Below are 25,207 nucleotides of genomic sequence, written 5' to 3'. Positions count from 1 at the left end.
ATATGAATTAGTGCCTTCTGAGCTGTACAAGGCCATTTGCCGTAACGCCTTGAGTAGTGGTGCATTTCATTTTGAAATGCGGTCCACATGACCGCAGTCGTGATGCGGGACTAAGGTCCACGGCCTGGGGGCGCTGTTGTCTGCTACTCCCACTCAGTGTAGCGTAGCAGCTTAATAATGCGAGACAATGCCCGTGGTTCAGCGGACATTGTAAGAGTGCGATTCCTGAAATATTTACTTTGAGCCTCTCTCATTGAGGGTGTTACGAAAATGAGCGTGCAGTTTCTATCGGTAGGGGGCGGTACATACACAGAAAATGGAACAAGTGCTGCCTTCACCGACCGTCATAAATATTTGGAGATACAAGACCCTAAAAAGTGGTTGAAGAAAAAGTACAGCTTTACAACTAAAAGCTCCTTATTCAAATGCTTTACTATAATAACACCACAGAAGAAGTACCAACTATGCACTCAAGATAAAGTTAGATTTTACTCACTGTTACTGATACGTCACATGTGAGCAGCCTTCTGATATACAGATTCAGATTGGGCCTAATTCACATGAATTCGGGTGGTACTGTGGATGTGGATGTGGATGTACTTGTACTTGAGTCATCTATCAGTACCGGATCTAATCATAGTACTGAAGTAAATGTAGTTAGTTACTCTGCACCACAACAAAATTGTTGCAAACAAGTTGGTTCGAAAGCATTTAATACACTTGAAATGCTACCCTTGTTATACTGATGATCGCAATGTATTGAAATACCTTCCTTTACGATGTGCTCCCTGTTGTAATTATTTCACTGCCACATAACCTTTTTTTATTGTGTTGTTTTCTTTCACTGCTGAGTTTCAGATTTTCCGAGGGAGCTCCTGAAGGCGGCATCGGGATCCTGTAACTGCGAATCCACAGAGATTAGCAACAGACTGTTGCTTTTTTTTTCGATGGATTTTGTTTGTGGGGGGAGTTACATTCACGAGTAACATTACTCACGTAGTTTGGCGTTAGCGGTCCACACGTGAGTGTTTAGGTTCCGCTTGAACTGTCAGCGGAGAGAAATGAAATGTCAACGGCGCAACTTCTCGCTCTCGAACCCAACTCGGCTACAACGTCCGCGCTGAAGGAGACGGAGTGAACGCCGACAGCCGACCCCAAGTTTACTACTGTTACGTCGACAACAAAGGGGGACGCTCTCCTTCTTTTCTTGGGGCCATTACTCGACGTCATTCGTAAAAGTATTTAAAATGCAAGATGTATTCATCGACGGCGTTCGGGTTGTAAAAGGTAAGTTAGGCACTGTTGAAGTTAGCTAGAACCAGCGGCGAAGCTAGGCGAACGTTCGCTAGTTAGCATTAGCTGTTAGCTCCCTTGCCTTGGTGCGATGCCCCCCCCCCCCCCCACTAAGTCACCCCGTTAAATAGCAACGATAGACCGGGCCCTGGCTATTTTCTGGAGTGACCTCGCCGTACACGCTAACGCTTAACGTCAGTGCTATTCCAGCGGCCAGAACCAGCTCAGAGGAACTTTAACTCTGTTTGAAAGTAAGAGAGAAATGAAATGGCTCGAGCTGTTGGTGTTGGGTGACAGATGTCGCATCTGTTGTTTTGCTTGTGCCACACCTCACGTTAACTTGGAAGAAATGTTAATCCCGATTTAACGTTAATATCGAACGTTACACCCACATAACGTAACACAAAGTTATTTTTCTGATGTTTCTCCATCAGGACATGGAGCCCGAGGGAGGACCTTCTGAGTAAAAGCGATCGGCCTATAAATATATTCAGGACCGTCCCTTCATCCGACCTCCGCCACTAGATTGGATCTATTTACTTAAATGTAAAGGGTCTTTTGCTTCAAGCTACCATGGAGATCTTTCCCCGGCCAAGCGGTGAAATCCAGAGGAGGAACCCTCAGCACGACTTCGAGCTCATCCAGAGGGTGGGAAGTGGCACATATGGAGACGTGTACAAGGTATGGAGAAGAACTTACTGGTTCCCACAGCCCGCCGTTACTGCTGGAGATGTCTCTGTGTACCGTCACACGACTTCTTCAGCTAAAGCCAGAGTTTTGTTTAGTTTTTTTCAAGTCATACTAACATGTCACCAACACATTTATCAGCAACGTTCCTCTAGTTTCTCTCCAGATACTAAAATACTCTTAATGGCAGGAATATCTGCAGTCTGTATTGCTTTAGTTAATAATAGATGATGATGTATTCATTGTGAAACGTAAGACAACTATTTGTTGATCAATCAATTAGTAGATAGAAAGCAAATGAATCTGCAGAAATACTCATTTGCTTGTTCTAGCATATCAAATGTGAGGATTCGATGCATTTCTCTGTGGATATGTATAATAAACATTGTAGGTTTTTGGACTGTTGGTCATATAAAACATGCGATTTGAAGACGCATGAGACGGTGTGATGAGCTGTATGGTTTTCCTTTTCCAAGCTGCAATACAGTTAACTGAAACAATTCCCTCAACCGGTTTTCGTGGTTGACTGGGTGAGACTAATGGTGAATGCCTGTACGTGCTTGTCCAATAATCACTTTTTATTTTGTCAATGGAGACTACGCTACCCTTCCATAGTCCAAAGCAACAGTATTAAAGGAGTAGTATTTAGTCCAAATGCATATTGGCCTACGATCTGTTATTGAGGAGATTTAATTATATTACACTATTACAAATTATTACATAATCTGTTGAGACGCTGTAACATACAGCATCAATAGGATGTTTAAGAGAAGGAACCCATTCCGGTTTTACTGCTTTCGCGGAATCGTTGTTAGTTGACTCAGGTGAAACTCGGTGGGAATGCCATCGTTTTTTCATTTACGGTCTGCTACTGAAACGCGCTATGAATCATTCACGAGTCAAACTGCACCGTAGTAGTTCAGGCAGCCCGTCGTTCATACAAAGCTTCTGCGACCAGCCCCCACCCCCAGACGGGCCACCGGTGGAATGCTGCGCCTGATATTCTCCCGCAGCTCGCAGGCGGAGGGCTGCGGCGCGCTGAAATACGATCAGGCCCCTGTCTAAACACGCGCTTTGCTGGGTGTGCTTTGGGCGGCACTAACGGCAGAAACACCTCAAACTGAGAAACGTCCCCCCTCGGCCTGGTGGTCTCTGTTGATTTATTTTTAATGGACACAGAAACCCTCTTTGTTATTGCTGGTGTTAATGTGTCTGCAATACAATGTCAAACACTCAGCTGTTGGTGTGATTTTATGCGCTGGAATTTTGTCTGAAATCAGTACTTCTCATAGGTTTAGTCAACGTTATGTGCAAAAATCCTACTGGAATTGTTTCTACAAGGAAAGAAGTCGACGCAATGCCGCTAACAGTAACTACAAATGTAGGTCAGTGCATTGATAGATGCATTGTTTTGATGGCACAGAAGGTACCAATGAATCCTGCACACTGCCGGTCTCTCAATGTGTCTGTTAAGACATTGGATCTGCTCCATTACATAACCGAGCGGTCGGTGACAGACTTCCTCTTTCTGCGTTTACCTCATGGGTTTACCAACAAGTATTTGTTCGCTACCTAAACAGGCTTTAAAGCAGAAGAACACCGTGTGAAAAACGTTTTTTTTTTTTTTTTAGAACACTTCTTGGTATTTTTGTTTCTGTGTATGTACTTGCGGTATCAGCTGCAGAACAAGTATAGTTTGTGTGTGTGTGTTTAGTGTTTGTCACCAACACAGTTTTATGGTTTACGGTTGATTTAGCTGCTTGCCCCTTCGCTTGCACTTCCACAGATTAAGGAGCATCCCCTCTTGACCTGGTTCTGAGAGTCAGTGCAACCTACTTTAAGAAAACATTTTTAACAAATGGATGCATGGGTTTCTTAGTTTAATCAAAGGATGTCCAGAGTGATTAAGGTTGACCAAGTCTTTGGTCAGTTGCATCAGGCTTATTAATAGGGTTCTACTGTCCAGCAAGACGTCTGCTGTTGGTGCTTGTTTGATTGTACTCCCGGGTGTAATGATGTGGAATATGACGGCTGGAGGTGGGGGGTTGTGCACAGTAGAGTGTTTCCTCTCAGTGCACAAAGCATCATACAAATGTCATTATTGGTTTAATGTTGGCGTGGGCCAAAACGGTCTGATCTCCCAACAGAATACGGTCTCATGTTATGTAATATTCAAGGTTGACTCATTTCATTTTAGCTTAAGATATTGCTTTTTGTGTGTTGTTTTGTTGTGAGAGCTTACCTGCAGGTTGCTTGTTTTGTACAACTAGGCCCTGCTGACTACATATTCCACTATTAATAAAATCATAAACTGTCCGAGATTTAGTCAAGACTGACTGCAAAAACAAAAATATATGAAATGCAGAATCAAGCTCTTAAAGTGTGCGTATTAAGTGCGTCTTGATATTGTGTCTTTCAGGCTCGAAACATACAAACTGGGGACCTTGCTGCTGTGAAGATCATCAAGTTGGAGCCAGGTAAGACTGATGATCGCGTTCTCTCTGTTACCAAAGCTAAAGAATGACCACAAAGGAAAATATTGCAGTACACTGCTGATACAGATGACTGCAAATGGATGCACATGCAAACTAACTGATGCAACAACAATATATTATTTCCTAACAACGTGGAAGTGCCATTCTAACGGATTTTTGCTCAATATTGGCAAAATGTCTAGAACTCTCAATTCTTTAGCGGAAAGCCTTGAAGCAATGTGAAGAGCGTTGTGATGGGAGATGATCGGGGCGAGGGAGTCCTGACTGTTCCCGGCTCTGGTGTGTGTGGAGATGACCTAGTGGGGAGCTAGTGCGATCCAGATTAGTGGGATTACAATGAGGGCTTTGTACCACCAGCGACCAGACTGAGCTCAGATGATTACCAGTCAGGGAAGTCTGTTTTCTCTTTCAGGCACCATGGCCCCGCTCCTTTTGTGATTAGTCGTTGCAAGAGGATGTGGTTGTTTTTTTTTGTATGCCACGTACGTGTTGTGTTGTTCTCCAGGTGTTGTTTTAAAATGAAATAATTTTTTTGGGTATCTCATCGTATCAAAGTGTTTATTTCCAAATTACTGCCCTGAGAGGCTTCTGTCACGAACAACCTGATAACCCTGTAGAGGTTTTGGGCTTTTATGTAAGACATAGATTTCTTCTGCTGGAAAATAGGAGGATTAGTTTGTGTGTCTTTGTATGTAGCAGAAGATCGGGGGCTTTGCTGTATGTTGGGAGAAATAGTCAGGAGAGGGAAAGCGGGGCCTTCTTGACATTTTGACATGAGAATAGAAATAAATCTTTTTAGACTAAATATAAATACATCTTAAGAAAATCTGCACTCTTGGGCTGCAGTCTCAATGAATCAGCCCATTTTCATAAGCAGTTATTTTCTCTTTTTTTAAAATGTCCACAAAAAAATGCCCCCAAGTTGTAAGCCCAAAAATGAAATCCTTAAAAATCCTCAGAAAAACTGAGAAAGATACAAGCCTCTTGTTTGAAAAGTCACATGAGCAATTATTTAAAGGCACTCACTGATCTAGGTTCCTAGTTAATACAATTTAGGTGAATAGTACAGAAGTAACACAGGGATCAGGAGTGAAAACAGGGCTTGGTCGTGTTACATTGGTTAAGAGCGGTGTTAAAGCTTAACACGCGACTTCATAGGTTAAGATGGTCTGTTCTATAAACCTGCAAGGTTTCCCCACCAGCATCTTCAAACACCATCTCACATCGGCCGTGTTCATATCTTCTTTTTCTTTTTTTCAAAATGAACCCAGCTCAGGACTTCCAGTTAAAACTAAATAAAACTGTGCTTTGGGTAAACAGCTTTGGGCGGCTCACAGAAACAAACCGGTTTGACCAGGAGGAGTGACGCTGCCTTTACATAAGGGGCCCATGGGGAGGCGGGAGTGGTGAGGCCCTCAGGGGCCAATGGGCACAGAGCAGATCAATCAAATGACTTAAAAAAAAAAAAAAAAAAATGTAACACTTCTAGGTTACGATACTTCCTTTTTGTCTTTTTTGATGTTCATTTCCCCTGAGGTATTTGCACCAACATCATAGTTTCCATTAGAAACTCAGCTGTAGTGGGGTTTTTTTGTGATTTAATTTTTAATTAAAAGATAAGCTATTTTTTTCTATGCCTGACAAATGATTTAAGAGTAAAATTGGCCTGACACCAGATAAGTGCCGCAGCACGAAGCGAGGGTGTGTGTATTCAGAGGGAAGCGCTCGCTCTGAGAGGAAGTGGCTACAGTCTTAAGCCTCAACTCGCCTAGAAGAGACGATTGTCGTGTTCTGTTATTTTTTTTCTGACCAAGTCTTCTGTGCGTTCACCGACTCAAAGAGCCACAAAAATTTGAGCAAGGGTTATTTCAGTTTTGCTCTGTTATCAAATGTTTGAAAATAACACAGTGTTGAACAACACTGCCATTAAAAATAGGATCATTGTAACCGGATTGACTTCACAAAATTGTGAGATTGCTCTAGCATGTGGCAAGAGATTAAAAATGATTTCCATGTTCATCACTATAGTTGTGCGTTGGAGTACTTATCCATTCATTACTGCCATTATTATAATGCAGGAAGACACAAAGCGGTGAAACACAATTTTAATCTAGCAGATTAAAGTGAGGCCTTGATTGCCTTCCTAACGTCGCCTCCGATAACATCTTGACATCTTTTGTCAAGCAAGAATAATCAATCTCATTTCACGAAGTTACTCCTTTCACGTGAATATGTTTATTATGTTTATGTTTATCATGAGTGACGTTGGTTTCTATGTTTTGTATGTACATGGCTGTGTTGAGCGACGCAACGCAAGCTAATTCCACCTCTTTGGTTGGGAGGTGTGATCCATGACTGATTCAAAAATAATGTCACGTGATCATTGTGGCGGGTTCCTGAGCAAATAGAAGATTTGACTAAGAAATGTAGTCATACTATTCAATTTTCTGTATTAATAGAAGCATTTCAAGCTACCATGAAATAAAGTCTTTATACAGCTCATGTAGTAACACGTGACTTTGCCCTTCCTTTTGCTCAATGACACCAGTTGGTTCATGTCTCCTTCCCTTGATTTAAAGATTTGGTTATCTACATTCCTTTTCTTTTGTTTTTCCATGATTGAACAAGCTGACACCGCATGAGGAGTCTTCTTCATGTGACGTCTAACTTTACACTTTCAAGCAGTGCAGTCATACACCGGTTCTTGTTCTGTTGTTTAGTTTAGACGACGCATCCGGACAATATCTCAAGCCTTCTAACGGAACTAAATACCCAAATTAGTAGGTGTAGGTAAGTTCAAACACAGTGGGTGGAGACTGGATAGTTGATCAGCTGGATAGTTATGCACGCGTTGGCATTTCAACCTCTTTAATTCACACACTCCATTGAGAGGGTCTGACCCCCCCCCCCCCCCCCACACAGACAACAAAACAACACTGCTCTTCTTTACTGATAAAAACGTTGTTTTGTTGCTCCAGAAAATGCCTCGGGTCCAAGATGCTCCAGAGATGTTTTCCTCCTGAGTTGAAATGCCCCTGTATCACTTGAATCAGGCAGCGAGACGGCGAGCCCCCCCGCACAGCGCCTGGAGCCGTGTGTCGTAGTAACGTGCCGGTCAACAACGTCCCCTTGTCTTCAGCCCACAGCTGGTGGGGGCTGCCCAAGCCTCTCGAGACAGCTGATTCCTCTAACAGAATTTAGCTGTCAAAATACCTTTTTATTGTCTTCAGACTTGATCACGCGCGTTGTGGGTATTTTCCACTACAAGTAATGTACAGCATTTTTTGGGGGGGCGTTGATAGTATCCATTAAATGAGTTTAATCTGACCTGCTTTGCTGACAGTCTGTTGATGCAGCGCTGAGGCTGCCGCATCCCAACCTCCTGTTAATTAATTCCAGGGAAAACTCTGAATGATTGGGAGCAGCTGGCCTTACACGTTCTATTCCTTTTACTTCCATCCAGTTGGTCCTTTGATGAACTCAAAAGCAGCCTGGATACTACAATACGTTTTAAAAATACACGGTGTTCCTTCTATCGGTTTTGAGCTGATTAATAATGTGCTGAACCCGAAGATAAAGGGTTGAACAATATAGTACGGAAATATGGGAAGATTTTGTTCAGGGTTTTTTGAGTTTGGCAAACGGGCGTGGAAAGTGTTTTTAATATTTATGGTGTCCACATCCTTTTGTATAATCTCCCAGACACTTCAAATTCAAGGGCTTTTCTCGGGTCCAAAACACACATTTCATTCTGTAAATGAATCGTGACCCAAACATGTCATTTTGTCTATTGAAAATAAAACGCAATGTTTTTGTCCATATGTGATTTCTCCCTCTGTCCAGGAGATGACTTTTCCATCATACAGCAGGAAATCTTCATGGTGAAGGAATGCATGCACCACAATATTGTGGCCTACTTTGGGAGCTACCTCTGGTAAGAGCCAGCTTAAAATACTCCTGCTTTGTCGTTTCACACTCTTATTTCCTCCTCTCCCGCAGCCCGTTCAAGGTATAACATTTGTGAAATTCACAACTGTCATAACACAACTGTCAAAATGCCTTTTAATGAGCCGCCGCCTGAAAGTCACCTGAGATATATTTAACTGCTTAGTCACACCGGAGTGTCAAAGTGTGACTCAAACCTTTCGACTGGTGCTGACTAAGCCCTTCGGTGCTGGGACGCAGCGCTCCGGTGCTGACTGAGCTTATGCTTTGTAGCTGCATTCTGAGAGGAAGTAAAGCCGACCCGCCCACCGCCGACTTCCAGCAGGTTTAACTGGAAAAATGAGCCTCTGATGTGTTTTTATATGGCTGCTGGTGCAAAGAGATGCACGTCTTATCACAGCGGGCATGTGTTGTACAGTCTCGCCACATAGAGCAGAAATGGTTTTCTGTAAAAAGTTAATGAGCGACCCACCGTGCATGGATTGTTATAAAATGAGATTAATTGCATTAGCAGAGCCACGGTTTTATTTGGGGGAAATTCAAGTTTCCGCTCAGACCGGTTTCCTGGCCTGCAATCAGGTCCCTGTCCAGTGTTCTTGTCTCCAGTGGCCAAGTGGCACAGATTGATCACAGTCACACTGCTGGTATTTTTAGCTTTTATCCACAGAGTGACATTATCTTTCTACTTAGTTCTCCACTTCGCTCTAATCCTTGCTTATTTTTCCCCCTTTCGTCTGAACGTTGGTTAACATGTGTTTGCCTGAGTTGTTTCAGAAAGGTTTGCTTAACTTCAACCTTTTTGTAGTAGTTTGCTGCTTAATTGTGTTTAACTCGTTACAATATTTGGATAGTTAACGAGACACAGATTTATATAACGAACAAGCAGAGCAGCCATTCCTAAATGAATCCTTTTCTCTGTGGTCATCAGTCGAGAGAAACTTTGGATATGTATGGAGTACTGTGGTGGAGGATCTCTGCAGGACATTTATCACGGTAAGCGTTTTTCATATAAGACGCAGTCTTTAAATGTTTTTTAGAACTATGTGTACATTGTGAAATCCTCACCCTGCAAAAACGTAATGAAATTGTGTTGCAATAGTGACCGGACCTCTCTCCGAGCTTCAGATAGCCTACGTCAGCAGAGAGACCTTACAGGTAACTCTGCCTTCATGTATATCTTTAAAAAGAAAAAAATGTTTTTATATTTCAGTTGAACTGTATTACTGAAAACATTCATTCTGTTTACAGGGTTTGGGATATCTACACAGCAAGGGCAAGATGCACCGTGACATTAAGGTATCATACCTTTTCTTTTAGTCTTTAAATTAATTAATTCTCGTAAAAGATCCCGATCAAGCCCATTCTTATGTGCCACATACACACAATTTGCCCCTCGACAACACAGAAGGAACAGTGTTTTCCCTTGACAGGGGGGGGGTCTGTCCGCTGGTGCGAGTGCCACGTGCGCGCATACACAGACATATTTGCCTTGGTGTCGGTGCAGAATGGTTGTGCATGGGGGAAATTTTGGGGGCCCCACCTGATATAATAGTAAGGGGGAAAAAGGCCAGAAACCCCCCGAAATGTCTCGTAACACGAGAGAACAGGAAGAGAAAAAAACAAAATGAGAGGTGTGAGACTGACAAAAAGAAACGGCGTCTGAAATCAATCACATTAAAAGCACCGGTTGGCCCTCGAGCAGTCCAAAGGCCCTCCCTCGTCCCGATGCAGCCGCGCTGCAGAGGAAGAGGTGTGAGGTCGGTCACGCCGGGTGTGTGCACACACTGAATGGAGCCTCAGTTTTGCGTGTTATCACAGAAGGTCAGGGTTGGACCTATTATCTTTACCTCTCTCTACGCAGCGAGCACTTCCTGTTTCCCCTGCTCTCCCTGCAGGATGCAACCAGAGAGCCAGTCAGTCACCGGCAACAGAATGACTGTCAAAGAGCTGTGATACGGGTGCACCAGTAGTCAGTGTTTCAACTGGACCAGATGTTACTGAGACTGTGTAGCTCATGATTGACACTTGTGTTCTGAACCAGTTTGGCAACTCTGCAGCTCATGTTGACATTGTTTTTGAACAGGGTGCGAACATACTTCTGTCAGACAACGGCGATGTGAAGTTAGGTAAGTTGCTCTTTAGCCTCTTAGTTCTAAAGGACTTGATGCCTTGGAAGCTTTCACATAATGTGGATTGCGTAATCTGGAGAAAGAACATGTCAATCCTTGTTACAGCTGACTTTGGAGTTGCAGCCAAAATAACAGCCACCATTGCCAAAAGGAAGTCCTTCATTGGAACACCTTATTGGTGAGTGTGTCACCATCATTCAATAAGAACTGTGGGAGGTTTTATTTGTATGTATTGATTAGACCCTTTCAATCGCAGAACATCTTCTGGTCAACTGTTTTTGTCAAATCTATCATAGTCTAATTTGTGGTGAGAACATGTGCTGATGGTTCGATAGATGCTTCCCCCAACGGACATGAGAACGAATTCTCACAGCAGCCAAAGTGTTTTTGAGTAAGACGTAAAAGTGCCAACAGCTCCATGGCCGTTGTTCCGTCACTGACCCTGACCTTTGAACACGCTGTCAAATGAAGAAAGTAAACAATAGTTTTCCGTCGCAAAATCACCAGGGCTTCTCATGATTTGCACCAACGTTGTGTTTTCACTTCAGAGAGGCACCCCAAACCAACCTTTCATCCTTATGCTTATGTAGGATGGCTCCAGAAGTAGCAGCAGTGGAGAAGAACGGTGGCTACAACCAGCTGTGTGACATTTGGGCTGTAGGCATAACGTCCATAGAGCTGGCCGAGCTGCAGCCGCCAATGTTTGACCTGCACCCGATGAGGCATGTCTTCCCTCATGAAAAGAAAAAAAGATCATGATTCTTTAGCTACTTTTCTCCTTTTAGGTCTCCTGTGACAATCCATGACTCTTTTCTTTACTTAAATGGTCCTACTCTTTTAATTGAGCATACATCATTTGAATGGGGCAAGGTTTCATAAGTATGTTTCTGTCTTTAAGCCTCTCAAAGCCTCTCCTAATTCAAGTTTTGGGTTTTTCCTTAGAGCCCTGTTTTTGATGTCCAAGAGCAGCTTCCAGCCTCCAAAGCTAAAAGACAAAAACAAATGGTGAGTAGCTTAGAATATTCAGTGTGCTTTATGGTACCTTAAACTTTAGGAGGATAATATTACATTACAATAAACTCCTCTTGTTCCCCAGGTCCACCGCCTTCCATAACTTTGTCAAAGTGTCTCTAACAAAGAACCCAAAGAAGAGGCCCACTGCAGAAAAACTTCTATCGGTAATGTTTCTTATTGGCCGCGTAGTCGTGCTGTATATTAAATATTATATAGAAGAATGTTGGCAATAAGGAATGTGGTGCAGTTTTTCACAGTGAAGATGTAATATGTTGGTCCAGTCAGTCTTTTGTCCATTCCAGTTTAAAGTTGCCATTATGAATCCTGAAAGCGAAACAAAGAAGTAGAGCGTGTTGGTTGTCCCAGTGAGCTCCTGTTTGCTTTGGCTGAATTTCTAGCTTTGTGGGTCAGAGTCCGATCACGGCCTGCGGGGTTTAAACTATTAGCTATTACATTCTGAAATAACGTCAACAAGCCTCGGTCCAGAGGAAGAAGGCCGGTGCTCCGGCCTGCGTGCAAATTCAAACACATACTATCTTTGAAGAAGCCCACGGGGCGGCTGCTTCCTAAAATATATTGTCATTAACTAGCTGTTTGTCTTTGAGGAGAAGTGTCTCGTCCTAACGGGGCCTGAAGCTGATTATTCATTTATTCAGTTAACTTTTAGTACCATTTCTGCAGGGCCTCTGATGTTCCTGTTAGCATGGACCTTGTGCGTGGGATTAAGGACCACAAGTATAAACTATTTTTCTCGAATGATGCACAAGTTTATAATTCCTTTTCTTTTAAACATTCTTTCCCGCAGCACGTGTATGTAGCCCAGATAGGTTTGACAAGGAGGCTCGCTGTTGATCTCCTCGATAAAATGAACAACCCAGACAACCACGAGCATTACAGCGAGGTGGACGATGACGACCTTGAGGTAATGACCTATTTTGTCCCATCTAAAAACTGGATATGCTAAATCTGCACAGCCTATAAATAAGTGATTTAAACACATAGACGACTTACAAAATATGTACTCAAAAAATACGCCCCAACCGTTTGACGTTTGGGACTGTCTGGCTGTGCTAATAAGAAGAATAAAAAGGAAAAACTGTGAAAAAAACAACTCCATGTCCAATTTCACTAGATCATGTTGTAACAGACTTTCATGCAAACACTCCGTCTCCATCAGCGGGGAAAGTAAATATTAGCACATGTTTTTTCAGCGACACGGTAAAAAGGTGATCTTGGCTCAAGTCTGTTTTCGTGTCTCCCTGAGGCTCCCTTCCCCCTCTTCTTGATTCTCTCCACTGACATTATTCCACTTGGAATCAACACCACATCTACGTGGCAGCCAAAGCAATGGTACGACTGCCTTTTGAAAGGCCATTGTGCCTTTCTCCCCCTGACAGCAGTAGCACTGTCTCGGCCACCCTGAATGAAAAAAACACCCTCAGGGCTATTGACTGCCAGAATTGGAGCTGGTTGCAGACAACCAGTCTCTGGGATGCATAATAATGTGGCGACGCATGGACGCAGCACAAAAAGATCTAGAGAGCTCTAGCTCTCAGTTCTCATTAAGCTCCACCTGCTAGTTTCACGTATTAGTTCCTGCTAATTTTTTGACCGTGTTTTTGCCCGACTCGCTTGTCAAGTGCTGCTCCCGCCTCTGAAACTGAGTTTCTTATCTTTTTAAACGTGTGTTTCTCTCACTCTCTGCCTCAGCCTCTCTCTGCAGTCAGACACACCATCCGCTCCACTAATAAACAAGCCCGAGCTGAGAGGACGCGCTCGGAGATCAACTGTAAGTAAACACAAAGCCCCAAACGCATCACTGAGATGGAGGCTGAGCGGCTTCCGTGCATCTGACCTGTCATTGGTCAGCCTGCCTATGTAGGTTGATGGAGGCCCCGCCGCCTGTCAGAGGCGGTCATCCCTCTAATCCTGCAGGACTAGCTGGCTCTTTGCCAGACCACCGCATGGAAGCGTGTGTGATAATAGGCCAGGGATTCACGGCAGAGAAAGTGGGTGTGGCAGAGACCATCAAGTTCACCATGACCATCGCTCATTCCTAGGAATAATGCGAAATGGCTTGTCTGAAGGGGTCATGACGGTTTCTTTTGGAATTTGGTTCTGAATCAACATGCGTTGATGCTGGATTTGGCCTCCAGCTGCATAGATTCTGCAAACGCAACAATTTGCGACCCTTCAGGGAAGTTGTTGTGTGTCTGTGTTGTCGTCAGTGGTTGTTTGTAGATGGAGTCAACCGCTGTGTCTCATCTTGTCCATTCTTCATTTTGGGTGGATGTAGTAACAGTTGAGTGGTAAGAGAAGTGTCCTTGTCTGCAGCCACGCGTGCCGTGCTTCACTGTGCTCTGCGCTTGTTCGTACTGTGATTCTACCAGATGCACTTTCTGTTTAGTTGTGTCTATATTTCTCACAATTGCGTCTGACTTTCCCTCCTACATGAAGCAAACAATGGGAAAGACCAAGGAGGTCCAGGCTCAAGTCCTAGCTTCACTGTGGAACACAGGGGGGATGCAGGTCAGTGACAGTGTAGCGAGTCGGTGTGTGTTTGCCCGATTCCCTTAGCTCCCGCCCAAGAACCCCCTGAGAATTAGGCTAATGCTAATAACAGAACCTTGTGTTCGAGATTAAAGTGGCACTAATAAGGTGAGTTGATCTGCACGTGGTAGCTACTTTGTGTTTCTTCTGTTTCAATAAAGTTTGGACATTGTGATATCTTCCTGGTTCCTGTCAGACCAACCACAATGAAATGACAGTGTGGATGACTAATCGGATTCTAACAAGGAAGTTGAGCTTGTCTCACCTCTCACAGCATACCTCGTGCGAAGAAACACTAACGGAAATAAATATCGGTGGTCCTACGTCTCGATTTCTTTGTTAACGAGAAGCCAATCGTGTCAGAGTACAGTTTGAGTAGTGTGTCCATACTTTCGACTGGAACTGTATGTATATTGGCATGTTGGTCAATTTCGTTTGCCTTCATACTTGATATGACAGCGATATTTGACATATTTGACAGCGATCTGCTCCATGATATCACCAATATGTCCCTAAAGGGAATAAATCTGGTCAAATGTAATATGTTTTGGTCTCTGGCAAGTTTTTAGGCTCCAGAGCAAATATTCCCATTGAATCGTAATATATTGGTGAACGACTTCAGTGGTGTTTCGGCAGGTACAATCTAACGGAAGCAGCTCATCTGCGGTTGGTTTCTGCCCTGAGTAATTTCTAAGGCTCTCGCTAGTTTTACACATCTGTACTACTCGCAGGGCTTTGTGTGTTTTGAAGTCTTGGGCACCGATGCCCCCTAGTGCCAAAGGTGTGTGTAAGACAACAACCCCCCCCCCCTCCCCACTAAGCTGAACACATTTTTTGTCATTTACAGTTGATAAGCTCCAGTTTGAACCACCGCTCCGGAAGGAAACTGAGGCTCATTCTGAAATGGTGATAATCATGTCTTTATGTTTGTAAAAGAAAAACATTTTAAGTGCATATAGAAAAACAATATCTACAAACGAAGAAATGCGTTTTTTATAAATCCTTTTTGTTTGCATATGTGTCCTTCCACAGGATGTGAGTAAAGATAATGACTTCCCTTCCCCCTGGAGTCCCTTTGCAGAGGGAGGAATAACAACCAGGTAATCCATGGAAACTGTTGTCACGGGAACTGCTCCTGTTTACCTCCTCTTCTCTCTTTCACACTATTATTTCTTATTTCTTAGATGGATGCATCCCTACATTAATTCAGAGAAAGAAAGCTTGTTATTGTTGTGCCTTTTTGGATCACATCCTTTCAACTGTACATCTAAATGCTGGTTGCCGTGTCGGGGAGCATTGTACAGTTGAAAGACTTCTGATGAAAATGCATATAAATCATGCTATTTAATTTGAGTTCTAATTCACTCGTGCATGGACCTACTTATTTAACAGAGCCAATGATTGTCTGTGCATGAGCTCACTCTCCTCGTTTGTAATGTTGCTTTGGCCTGTAATCTCCGTCTCACGTGTTGAATGTGCTTTGACTGTTTCTCCTTCCACTTTATCTTTGTCCTCCTGTGGCTGTCGGGCTCTCTCTCTCTCTCTCTCTCTCTCTTTTTCCCCACCAAGGAGCCTTCTCAAAAGCGTTGAGGACGAATTGTTCCAACGGTAACACTAACTGTGTGTGCTGTAGTACCCCCACCTGCGTCATCCACTCCACCTCTCGCTTGGTCCCTGTCCTTTTTTTTGTAGTGCCCCCCCCCCCCCACCATCACCATTCAACATGCGTGGTGTGATGATAGCTTGAGATATAGTTTGAGAAAACCAGGCATGTAGAACAGTCATACACTCCACTTTAACTATCCAAAGAACTCTGGAGACTGCATTACGTAAATCACCATCATAAACCTAATGAAGTGATGACAGACGTCTTTTTTGTTGGAAAATAGAAACTCCCTCGGGTTTGAACAAATACGCCCCACTTAATTTCCTTAAAGTCATCACTCTCTACCTCTGAGGAAGGATTTTAGGAAAATCTTTTCACCATTGACACCATTCCTGAGTGTTGTTTTCTACAATGATCGCTGTCTTTGTTTCCTGCAGTGGACACATCGCACATCTTGAAGATGCTTTTGAAGATGTGGAGCTGTGAGTGTTTTGACTGTGTAAAGATTTACACTAAAACATGGCTAACACTTCCTATGACGCCCAATTTAGATAATGCATTATAGACACTATGTTTACAGTTCTGTATAATACAAATTATAAGCAGTCATGAATATTCAAAATGCCTTTTATCCCACAGCTTGGCATAAGGCATAATATATCACTTTTGGAAGTTATGTATTGTAATTCCCATAGTTTTCCTACATTATAACCCCATATGCGGTATAATCGTCCCAGACATGAGTAGGTTTGTAATGCATTATAGAAATGGGTGTCATGGAAGGTCCGACCACAACATTCGCTGCTACAGTTTACATCATTCTAAAAATAATCACCTCCATTATAGGTCCACTCTGAAGCCCGGGGTTCCTCCTCCTCTGCCTCCGAAGGTGAGCCCTACATATTTGTGCAATTAGAAGCGTGTTGAGCCTGTAGAGCTCTGCATTCACCGAAACCTTCACTTCTCAGCCACGATTAAACAGCTCGCCAGAGGAGCTTGGCCTCAACGACGAAGGGTCTACGACGGTTCGGAGGTTCCCAAACTCTGAGAACGGGCCGAGCCAGGTGGTCCGCATGCAGAGCACACCGGAGCACCTGGGCAACAAGGTGGAGAACTCTCCTCCGGATTTCCTCTCCGTCAGCGTCAGCAGCCCCAGCCTTTTGTCTCACGCATCTGATCCTGGTGAGTCTCAGTGTCTTAATTCAAACACTCACGCGTCATAACCGCTCAAACATCTTCCATTGGTGTCTTAAATCAAGCAGGTGTCTAAATAAAATAATGTATTTGATCTCTTACAAGCTCTCAGTAAATCTGAATGTAAAGGTAAGGGCTCCTCATGTCAATGCGTGTTCGACCGTTTCAATGATTATGGCTGTAAAAGAAATGTAAATTTATTGTAGCTGCTCTCTCATGACAGATAACGATTCGGATGACAGTGTGAATGGAGGCAGTCCACAGATGCCCCCCAACCAACAGCACCGGAAGGAGAAAAAGGAGTTCCCTGTGAGTCCAGAGGATTTTGTCCTCCACTCATGTCGAACATGGATTCATTGTTGACAAAACGCCCAGAAAAGAACACGCTCCATGTTTGTTCGGCTCATTGTTGAGGCTGAAGATGAATGAATGATTGTTGCCGTGTTCTCTGTGTGTTCTGCGTCTGCATTATTGAGTTCTTTATATTGTTTCCTCTGCTCCTCGTTAGAAACCAGCCATCAACGGTCTTCCACCCACTCCTAAAGTATTGGTGAGTGAATCCTCTGCGTTGTCCTGGTTTCTCAGGCATTGTCATTAAACTCTTGTCTGAGCTGCTGCCGCGTGTTGTCTAGATATTTAGTTTCTGCAGAGCTTTGTGTTTGCTTGAGCTCAGCTTCAGCTCACTAAACTGACATGTCAACGCTTCACTGAACCGGAGGCTGCCTGTTCTGAGCCATGGTGCTTCTTTTCCATTTCAGATGGGAGCCTGTTTCTCTAAAGTGTTTGACGGCTGTCCACTGAAAATCAACTGTGCCACATCCTGGATTCATCCAGACACCAAAGGTACAACTCCTTTCGTAACCGCCGTGTGACACAAACCGGTTTTATTTAGGCCAAACCGTAATGTTTTGTAAATGCTTCTTTCCAGACCAGTACCTAATCTTTGGTACGGAGGATGGCATCTATACGCTGAACCTCAATGAGCTGCATGAAGCCACAATGGAGCAGGTAATAGGAGCTCAAATCAGTCCAAAAACAGTGATCATAAACCCAGATACGTTTAAGGAATGACTTACTTTGTTTGGGAGCAATATATTGTTTGCTTATGTTATTGATTTTATTGTTTCAAGACTTGTGTAGTCCCACAAAATAATGTAGTTAGTAAATGATGCACTCTTTGACCTGTTTTAAGAACTTAGTAGTAGTAAACCAGATAGACGGACAGGATCATGGTTCACGTTGAAGCAGATAACCTCACTTTTTATCCAGTATTTATACTTTGAAGCTTGTGATTTGGATTTTCAAAGAGTCGTGAAAAAAAGACTCCCCCCTCCAAACTCCTTGGATCTGCGTCTCGACCGTGAGCGCGTGCAGAGGCTGAGCTGTGATTGGATAATTGCTGTTCAGAGGAGGGGAGCGATCAGCCAATAGATGTCCCTTCTCCCTCTCTTGCTCTTGTCGTCGAGATGCGGTGTCCCTCTATTTGGTGATTGTACCACTTTTGTTCAATTCCTCATTCAGCTGTTCCCGAGGAAGTGCACCTGGCTGTACATTATCAACAACAACCTGATGTCTCTGTCTGGTGAGTGACGGACTCGTCGCCGCCTGCTGCTTTACTGACCACTGTCATAACCTGCTGCCTCTTTGCTCTGTGTTGCCCCGCTGCATTGGAGCTTCTATGGACTTTGTCCTTGTGGCTCATGAGTGGCACATCTGGCTTTGCAGCCTGTTGCACTCAGATATGTTGGTGTCTGTAGTTTACGACGTATAATGTCAACACTGGCAAGAGCGGTTCGTTTCATGTATTAAAACGGAAGTGAAAAGTCCAATCATCTATCCACTGTATTCATCTTTACAGTTGAGGATGAGATTAGAAAGTTTTGGTGTTACATCCAGCTGTTTGCCCCTTGGTCGACCTAACTTCTGTTCTGTTCTCCTCCTCCTTTGGCCACTGTCCATCCTCCTCTCTCGCCTGGCTTGATTTGATATTCTACTAACTGGCTTCATCAGAAGGTAATCATGCTTCACATCCTCGTCGTCACACTTTTTTATTTTTATTATTTTACTCCTGCTCCCATCTAACCTTTCTACAAGTGAAAGTTGCTTTGTGCTTCTACAATGTTGGAAAGGAATATCAGAAAGTGCTCTTTGAAATGACGAGCCGAGAAATTTAGTTTGGCAGAGTTCTCTCTTAAAATGAATTTATTTGAACTCCTGTCTCTGATCACTGCGACGCTACTGACGGCCTTTACTCATGCAGCTTTACACTGAATGTACTTTTCTCTGCTGCAGGGAGAACCTTCCAGCTGTATTCGCACAATCTCATCGGGCTGTTTGAGCAGCTGAAGAAGCCCGGCCTGGCCGCGCAGTTCCAGACACATCGCTTCCCAGACAAAATCTTACCCAGGTTAGAACATGTCTGACAGTTTCTGGTTCCCAACATAGCATTTTCTCCCCACACAATCCTGACGCTTCTGTGATAAGGTCACAACTCGGCTATTTTTGCACGCTCGTGCTGAGCAATCTATTTGACCATCGTCCCCTCATTCTAGACGTCATTGGCTCTTTTAGGTCCAAACGACTTGAATGGTTTTTTTTTCTCCTCAGGAGGTTTGCCTTGACGACTAAGATCCCCGACACAAAGGGCTGTCACAAGTGCTGCATCGGTGAGTGGCCTTTGCCTTCCAGCCCTGTTTTATTTCCTCACCTTTCCATCATATTACAGTGTGTCAATACACGGCTGACATCTCGGCTCGTAGCTCTCCTGCAATGTTTGTGCAGTCCTCGTGACTTTTCATATTGTGAAATATCAATAACTTTTTGTAGACTATATCTTTTAATCAACATGTTCTGATTTTAAACTGTTAATCTGTATACACACAATCAAGCCACACTTTGTGACAGTAGTCTCTACTTCTCAGTGAGAAATCCGTATACAGGCCACAAGTACCTGTGTGGAGCGCTGCAGTCGGGGATTGTCTTGTTGCAGTGGTATGAGCCCATGCAGAGGTTTATGCTTATCAAGGTACGCCTTAAACTTAAATGACCCTCCACACATGTCTGTAGTTCCATTTTTAAATCTTAAGTAGAAATGTCCGTTGCTTCTGTACTCCGAAATGCCAATTATTCATGTACCCGTGGATTGTTTTATAGGCGACAACGCTGAAATGCTGCAACTTGCTCTACCCTGCAGAATAAAGCAACACAACACACACCAGAACTCCACTGACGCAAACCCCTCTCTGTCCTCTTTCTGCTGCAGCACTTCGACTTCCCCCTTCCCAGTCCACTGAAAGTGTTTGAGATGCTGGTGGTCCCGGAGCAGGAGTATCCTCTGGTGTGTGTGGCCATCAGCCAAGCCAGCGAGCCGGGCCAGGTGGTCCGCTTCGAGACCATCAACCTTAACTCCTGCTCCTCCTGGTTCACAGAGATTGGAACAAGTAGGTCTAGAATTTCTAAAGCATGTTTCTGCTCCTAAACAACACGCAGAAGCCAAAATAAGGCTGCATTTCTTTACATAAAAAAACAACTTGTATAGTAATAAAGAGGTAGTATCAAAAAACTAATGTATATCACATATGTATAAATGATTTGAATCACCAGTAATACATATTTTTTGTGGTATGTGGATGATCTGTTATTCAAGCTGTACCTTTCCACCTCGCAGCTCTTCAGCAGGTGGATGCAATCCATGTCACCCAGCTGGAGAGAGACACAGTGTTGGTGTGTTTAGACCGTAAGTACAATCTCTCTACATCAACTTGCACCACAATCTAGACAAGTGACTTATTTACGGTCTGGATGTATCTACGTTCTACCACATCATTTTTTACAGCCTGTTATTGTTTCTCTCCCCAGAAAACTTGAAGATTGTAAATCTCCAGGGCAGACTGAAGTCCAACAAGAAGCTGGCATCTGAGCTCAGCTTTGATTTCTGCATCGGATCAGTTGGTGAGATTTTCCACACACAACTCGAATATTAAATATTCCACTCCGCGTAGAGAAATGGAGCGACTAATGACCGTGTGTAGTACCTTACAGCAAAACTTGTGGGAATTATACTCCCAGCATTGCAGGTCTACAGAAAAGGCTGATTTTATATCCAGCAAGGTTACATGTTACATTTACAATGAGCTTTTTGTAAACTCAATGAATTGCATTGTTCCTCTTAATGAACCTGGCAGTGTTTCAGTGGCTTCCTTGACGTCTTGTGCACCGCCACATGGCGTCTCATCTTTTGTTTGTGACAGTGTGCCTTCAGGACAGCGTCCTGGCCTTCTGGAAACACGGCATGCAAGGAAAGAGCTTCAAGTCAAACGAGGTAAAGAAACATCTGACCATATAAAGGCACCTAATTATAACCTCTGGTGAATTTAGGAGATGCCCACGGACGCAAATGAACGCGGTACAAAAATAAACACCTCAATGCGTATTTTGTATGTTGTCCCTAAATACAATGGTGTTTGTTCTACACATGAGAACACCTCTGGCTCTTAACACAAAGACCCTGAGTGTCTCCGCGTGCCGACATGCTGGAGCTGATCCCGGGAGATTAGACCTCAGGTGGAGCCAGACAAAGTGCCTTTGTATCGGGCCGAGGTAATGAATTTGTCCTCCTTTCACGGAGGGATTCCATGTTAACCGGATCACAAGCGGCGCCCGCCAGCGGATTGGAAGTTCAAGAGATCACGGGGAGGTGAAGCATTCTGTTTTCATGAAAAGTGATACGGGGATGCGGGCCACCGGCTTAAAAGCTCGCCGCGCTCCGAACGTACAGAAGGTCTCGCCCGACAAGTCCGCACTCCCACCGCCAGTTTTTTTTTTTTTAAATGTCAGCTGCCATGCAAAATTCATGCTCAATCATAAACGACAGGGAGCAGCACTAAATAATGCATCCTCTGGCTCGTTAGGATTCCTCTGGGGGGGGGCAGGCCTGTTGATCCGTGCCCGCTTCGGTGGGTGCTTCTCCGAACACCCGAGACAGTGTTCTCGTTTAGACTCCAACAGATCGGATCCCTCCTGAGGCCAAGGACTTACACCTAGCAGGTGTCACCCGCCCACTATCGCGCATCTGTCGACGCGCACCAGTGCGTTCTGAAGGGATGCGTGTTCTCTGTGACGCAAAGTGTCGGGCTGCACCTGGCGACCGGGGCATGTGAGCCCCCGGGATTGAACGCGGAGACGGTTTCCTTTAGTCTGTGCAGAGACATTAGGACATTTTGCTGTTGACACAATGAGTGATCCCAACGCACAACGTCCCCTTTCAACCGGAACGCAAAACGCAGGCCGGCAACTCTTTCAACATTCATACGGGCACTTGACAACAAGTAATAATAGTGATATTTTGTGATGCTAATAAAGGTTCTTGTCTGTAATGTTTGTTTGTTAGCTGCAGGCTGTTTATAATTAAGGTTAATTCTTAAGTTAAAATCAACTAAAATGACTTGTGCATTATTTTTGATAAACTGTACACATAGAAGAACACACTTGGTTGCAATTGTCTCTAAGCTGGACAAACACTGAATAGATTAAGCAGAATTGTTGAGAGAAATTTGAGAGGTCCTGCAAAGAAGAATGGCCCAGAAAGGGCGAGTAGCATCATACTCAGGTATTGAGCTATGGCTGTGAATACTTATTTACATGATATATTTTAGTTCTTTATTTTTAATAGATTTGGGGGAAAAAAGCTTTTTTTCACTTGGTGTATGTAGAATTTTGAGTAATCAATTTTTGAATAAGACACAACAAAATGTGTAAAAGTGAAGCGTTGTGAATACTTTCCAGACGCACTGTATCTTCCTAGCTTTCTGCGTCTTCTTGCTTTCATAGTACACTTGTACAGAGAAAACAAAAAGTTATCATAGAATTTTTTCAATTGGATATTTAGTAGTATCTTTGTGAGGACTTCAGTGTGACGATGCTTGTCGTCTGAGTCCTAAATGCCTCCTCAGCACCACCACTACATCAGATACACTGAAAGCCAGTTGTCAGCTTGTGTTTTTTCATTTCCCAGGTGACCCAGGAGATTTGTGATCCGAGCAGAGTCTTCCGTCTCCTGGGATCCGACAGGTTGGTGCAGAGATTTTTGCCGAGCGACGTCAGCGCATCGAACGCATCGAGAGGATGTGCAACACAAAGGGCTCCTACGACACGACACAACGCATCTCGTCACAAACAAACCGCATAACAGATCTCACTCCCCCTCCTCTCACACACGTTTAGTTTTTCCGTCTTTACGTCCCGGCCGCTGTTAGTATATTTTAATTGACCCCGTGAGCTCCCTGCATCAGTCGCTTGGTACCACGGCGCTCCTCCCTCAGGTCTTGTTACCTGGAAATCACCAAACCAGCCGCTCACCTGCTGCGTTGTGAGTCCACAGCGTGCATCTCTCCCTGCGCCGGTCTTTGCCTGCCTCCCCTCGCTTAAACCCCTTTGCATCTGTTCTTGTAATTAGTTTTGACTTTCTGAGGACTCTTAGCCCAAGTGTTCCGGAATTCCCCCCCTGACGTCATCCTCGAAGAACATCTCGAGATATAAAATATATATATATATATATATATATATAATCGTATGAATCTTGAAAAATCAAACCGTGTTTGGAATTTTTGCTTGTCAAATTACTTTAGCCGTTTTCAATTCCTTTTATCACTGATTAATCTATTCAGAGATTAATGCAACAGTCCTTTTGTCTACGGTTGGAGGATGATAACTTCGATATATTGATATATCCAGATAGATGACATCAAATTTGTGTCGTCTGACGAATATTCCAAAACTTGAAGCATGAGCAAAACGGCAAATCTGCACCTTCTGGTTATTATCTTTAACTAATAGAATCTATTTACGAGCCCCCACCACCCCGGCATGTTTTATTCACCGGCGCCGGGGCACTGCCAGCCTGGTTTGAGTGTCTCCGTGACTCTGTAATTCCATCTGATGGAACGGACCGTGTGGACTGCAGCTTCCCTGCTCAGCTGTCACCACCACAAGAAGACGTCCCGATCTGACTGACAGGCCATCAGTGCCCCACCGTATTTGGGTGTTCTCAATCATTCTCTATAGAATAGGTTTATATTCCAATATGTTGAAATGTTCCTTAATGTACATGGGATTTATGACAAATGATAAAAGAAAGACTTCCGCCTCCCAGTTGACGATTAAGTTGAGTTGCAGACATCATTTAGTATTTCTGTGCAATGTTCTAACTGTGGTGTCTGTGTGTTTTTTGTAGGGTGGTGGTTTTGCAGAGCCGACCCACTGACAACCCCACGGCCCTCAGCAACCTCTACATCCTGGCAGGTCATGAGAACAGTTACTGAGCCTCCCCGAGAGAAAGGAGGATGAGATGCGAGTCTTTTTGGGAGGGAAACTCCAGACCTTCACCCCATGCGCTTCGAGGGGAAGGTCTAGTTTAAAACCGTTATTGGGAGCTTTTGTTACTGATGGCGGGATCGACAGGTCGGTAAAGAGAGAAGGCTCTTGAGGTGGATTCATGAGTAGCCTTACACCAGCAACACGTTCCCCGTGGCGCCGCTCATCTCAAACGACAAGGAAACCATTACGAGCTGCAACGGGAGAGCCAGTGAGACGGGCACGTGGACTGAGTTACAAATGATCTCCAGGTATTATTAATAAAAGTGCCATTAAAATTCAACTTGTGTAATTTGTATTAGCGAAACAGTGGGAGATTTATTGTGGGTTCCATGTCACTCATCTCTGCCAATAGCTTGAGAGGAGCTTTCACAAGCTCGGTAGTCAAACAAATAGCTCACTTTAAACAGAAACCCTGAGCCTTGTGGGGAATTTAACAATATTTATTAACATTTACTGGCCGTGTTAACCGATGGTGGCAGTCCTGCTGTGTGAGGACTAACCTAAGGAACAGATGTTCAGAAGCTTTGGGTTGTTTCTTGCCATGTAATATAGTCTCCTCTCTCCTGCGTTTTTAGAAGTCTACATATAATGTACATTTTTTTTCTTCATCTTCCTCTTTTATAGGTCTTTTACTTCTCATTATTTGCACCATGTAAGCACTTTTGTACATTTTTTTATTTAAAATAAAATGACAAAATGAGGGACAATGCTAGGTTTTGCTAACAGCTTTGCATTCCCTTCGCAAAATGTTTAATGTATGCTGTCTTTTTTGTAATAAAAAAGCTGTTAACGAGATACCTGGATGGGCTCTGGTTTATTGTCCGTGTTGAGATTGGATCGATGCAACAGAGCTCATGATTGCAGAGTTACGGAGGTCTGATGAGCGGAAAGGAGGATTACAGGTGAGTGTTAGTTTCCAT

At 43.8% G+C, this 25,207-nt stretch overlaps 1 protein-coding gene across 8 annotated transcripts; it reads left to right on the top strand.

The window, feature by feature from the left end:
- Positions 1-817: 817 nt before the first annotated feature.
- map4k5 (mitogen-activated protein kinase kinase kinase kinase 5) lies at positions 818-25,082 on the top strand. Of its 8 annotated transcripts, XM_078089736.1 has the most exons (36): positions 844-1,287; positions 1,728-1,974; positions 4,400-4,457; positions 8,319-8,409; positions 9,349-9,413; positions 9,520-9,575; positions 9,669-9,716; positions 10,504-10,546; positions 10,655-10,727; positions 11,140-11,271; positions 11,492-11,554; positions 11,646-11,727; positions 12,369-12,485; positions 13,274-13,352; positions 14,021-14,092; positions 14,961-15,019; positions 15,146-15,213; positions 15,683-15,721; positions 16,157-16,201; positions 16,566-16,608; positions 16,688-16,901; positions 17,019-17,042; positions 17,137-17,222; positions 17,422-17,463; positions 17,672-17,756; positions 17,842-17,921; positions 18,435-18,495; positions 19,206-19,320; positions 19,521-19,579; positions 19,835-19,938; positions 20,176-20,353; positions 20,581-20,649; positions 20,772-20,864; positions 21,164-21,234; positions 22,927-22,982; positions 24,145-25,082. In XM_078089736.1, exons 2-36 carry the CDS (start codon positions 1,867-1,869, stop codon positions 24,230-24,232), a joined length of 2,766 nt encoding a protein of 921 aa, XP_077945862.1. In that variant the 5' UTR covers positions 844-1,287; positions 1,728-1,866; the 3' UTR covers positions 24,233-25,082. The 8 variants fall into 8 exon arrangements, with proteins under 8 accessions (XP_077945865.1, XP_077945862.1, XP_077945866.1 ...); XM_078089740.1 differs by lacking the exon at positions 14,021-14,092; XM_078089738.1 differs by lacking the exon at positions 15,683-15,721.
- The last annotated feature ends 125 nt before the right edge of the window (positions 25,083-25,207 follow it).

The sequence above is a fragment of the Gasterosteus aculeatus genome, chromosome 15 (genome assembly GCF_964276395.1).
Source record: "Gasterosteus aculeatus chromosome 15, fGasAcu3.hap1.1, whole genome shotgun sequence".
Classification (NCBI taxonomy): domain Eukaryota; kingdom Metazoa; phylum Chordata; class Actinopteri; order Perciformes; family Gasterosteidae; genus Gasterosteus; species Gasterosteus aculeatus.
Note: the sequence above shows the minus strand (reverse complement) of the source record. Positions and strands in the feature narration are given on the sequence as shown.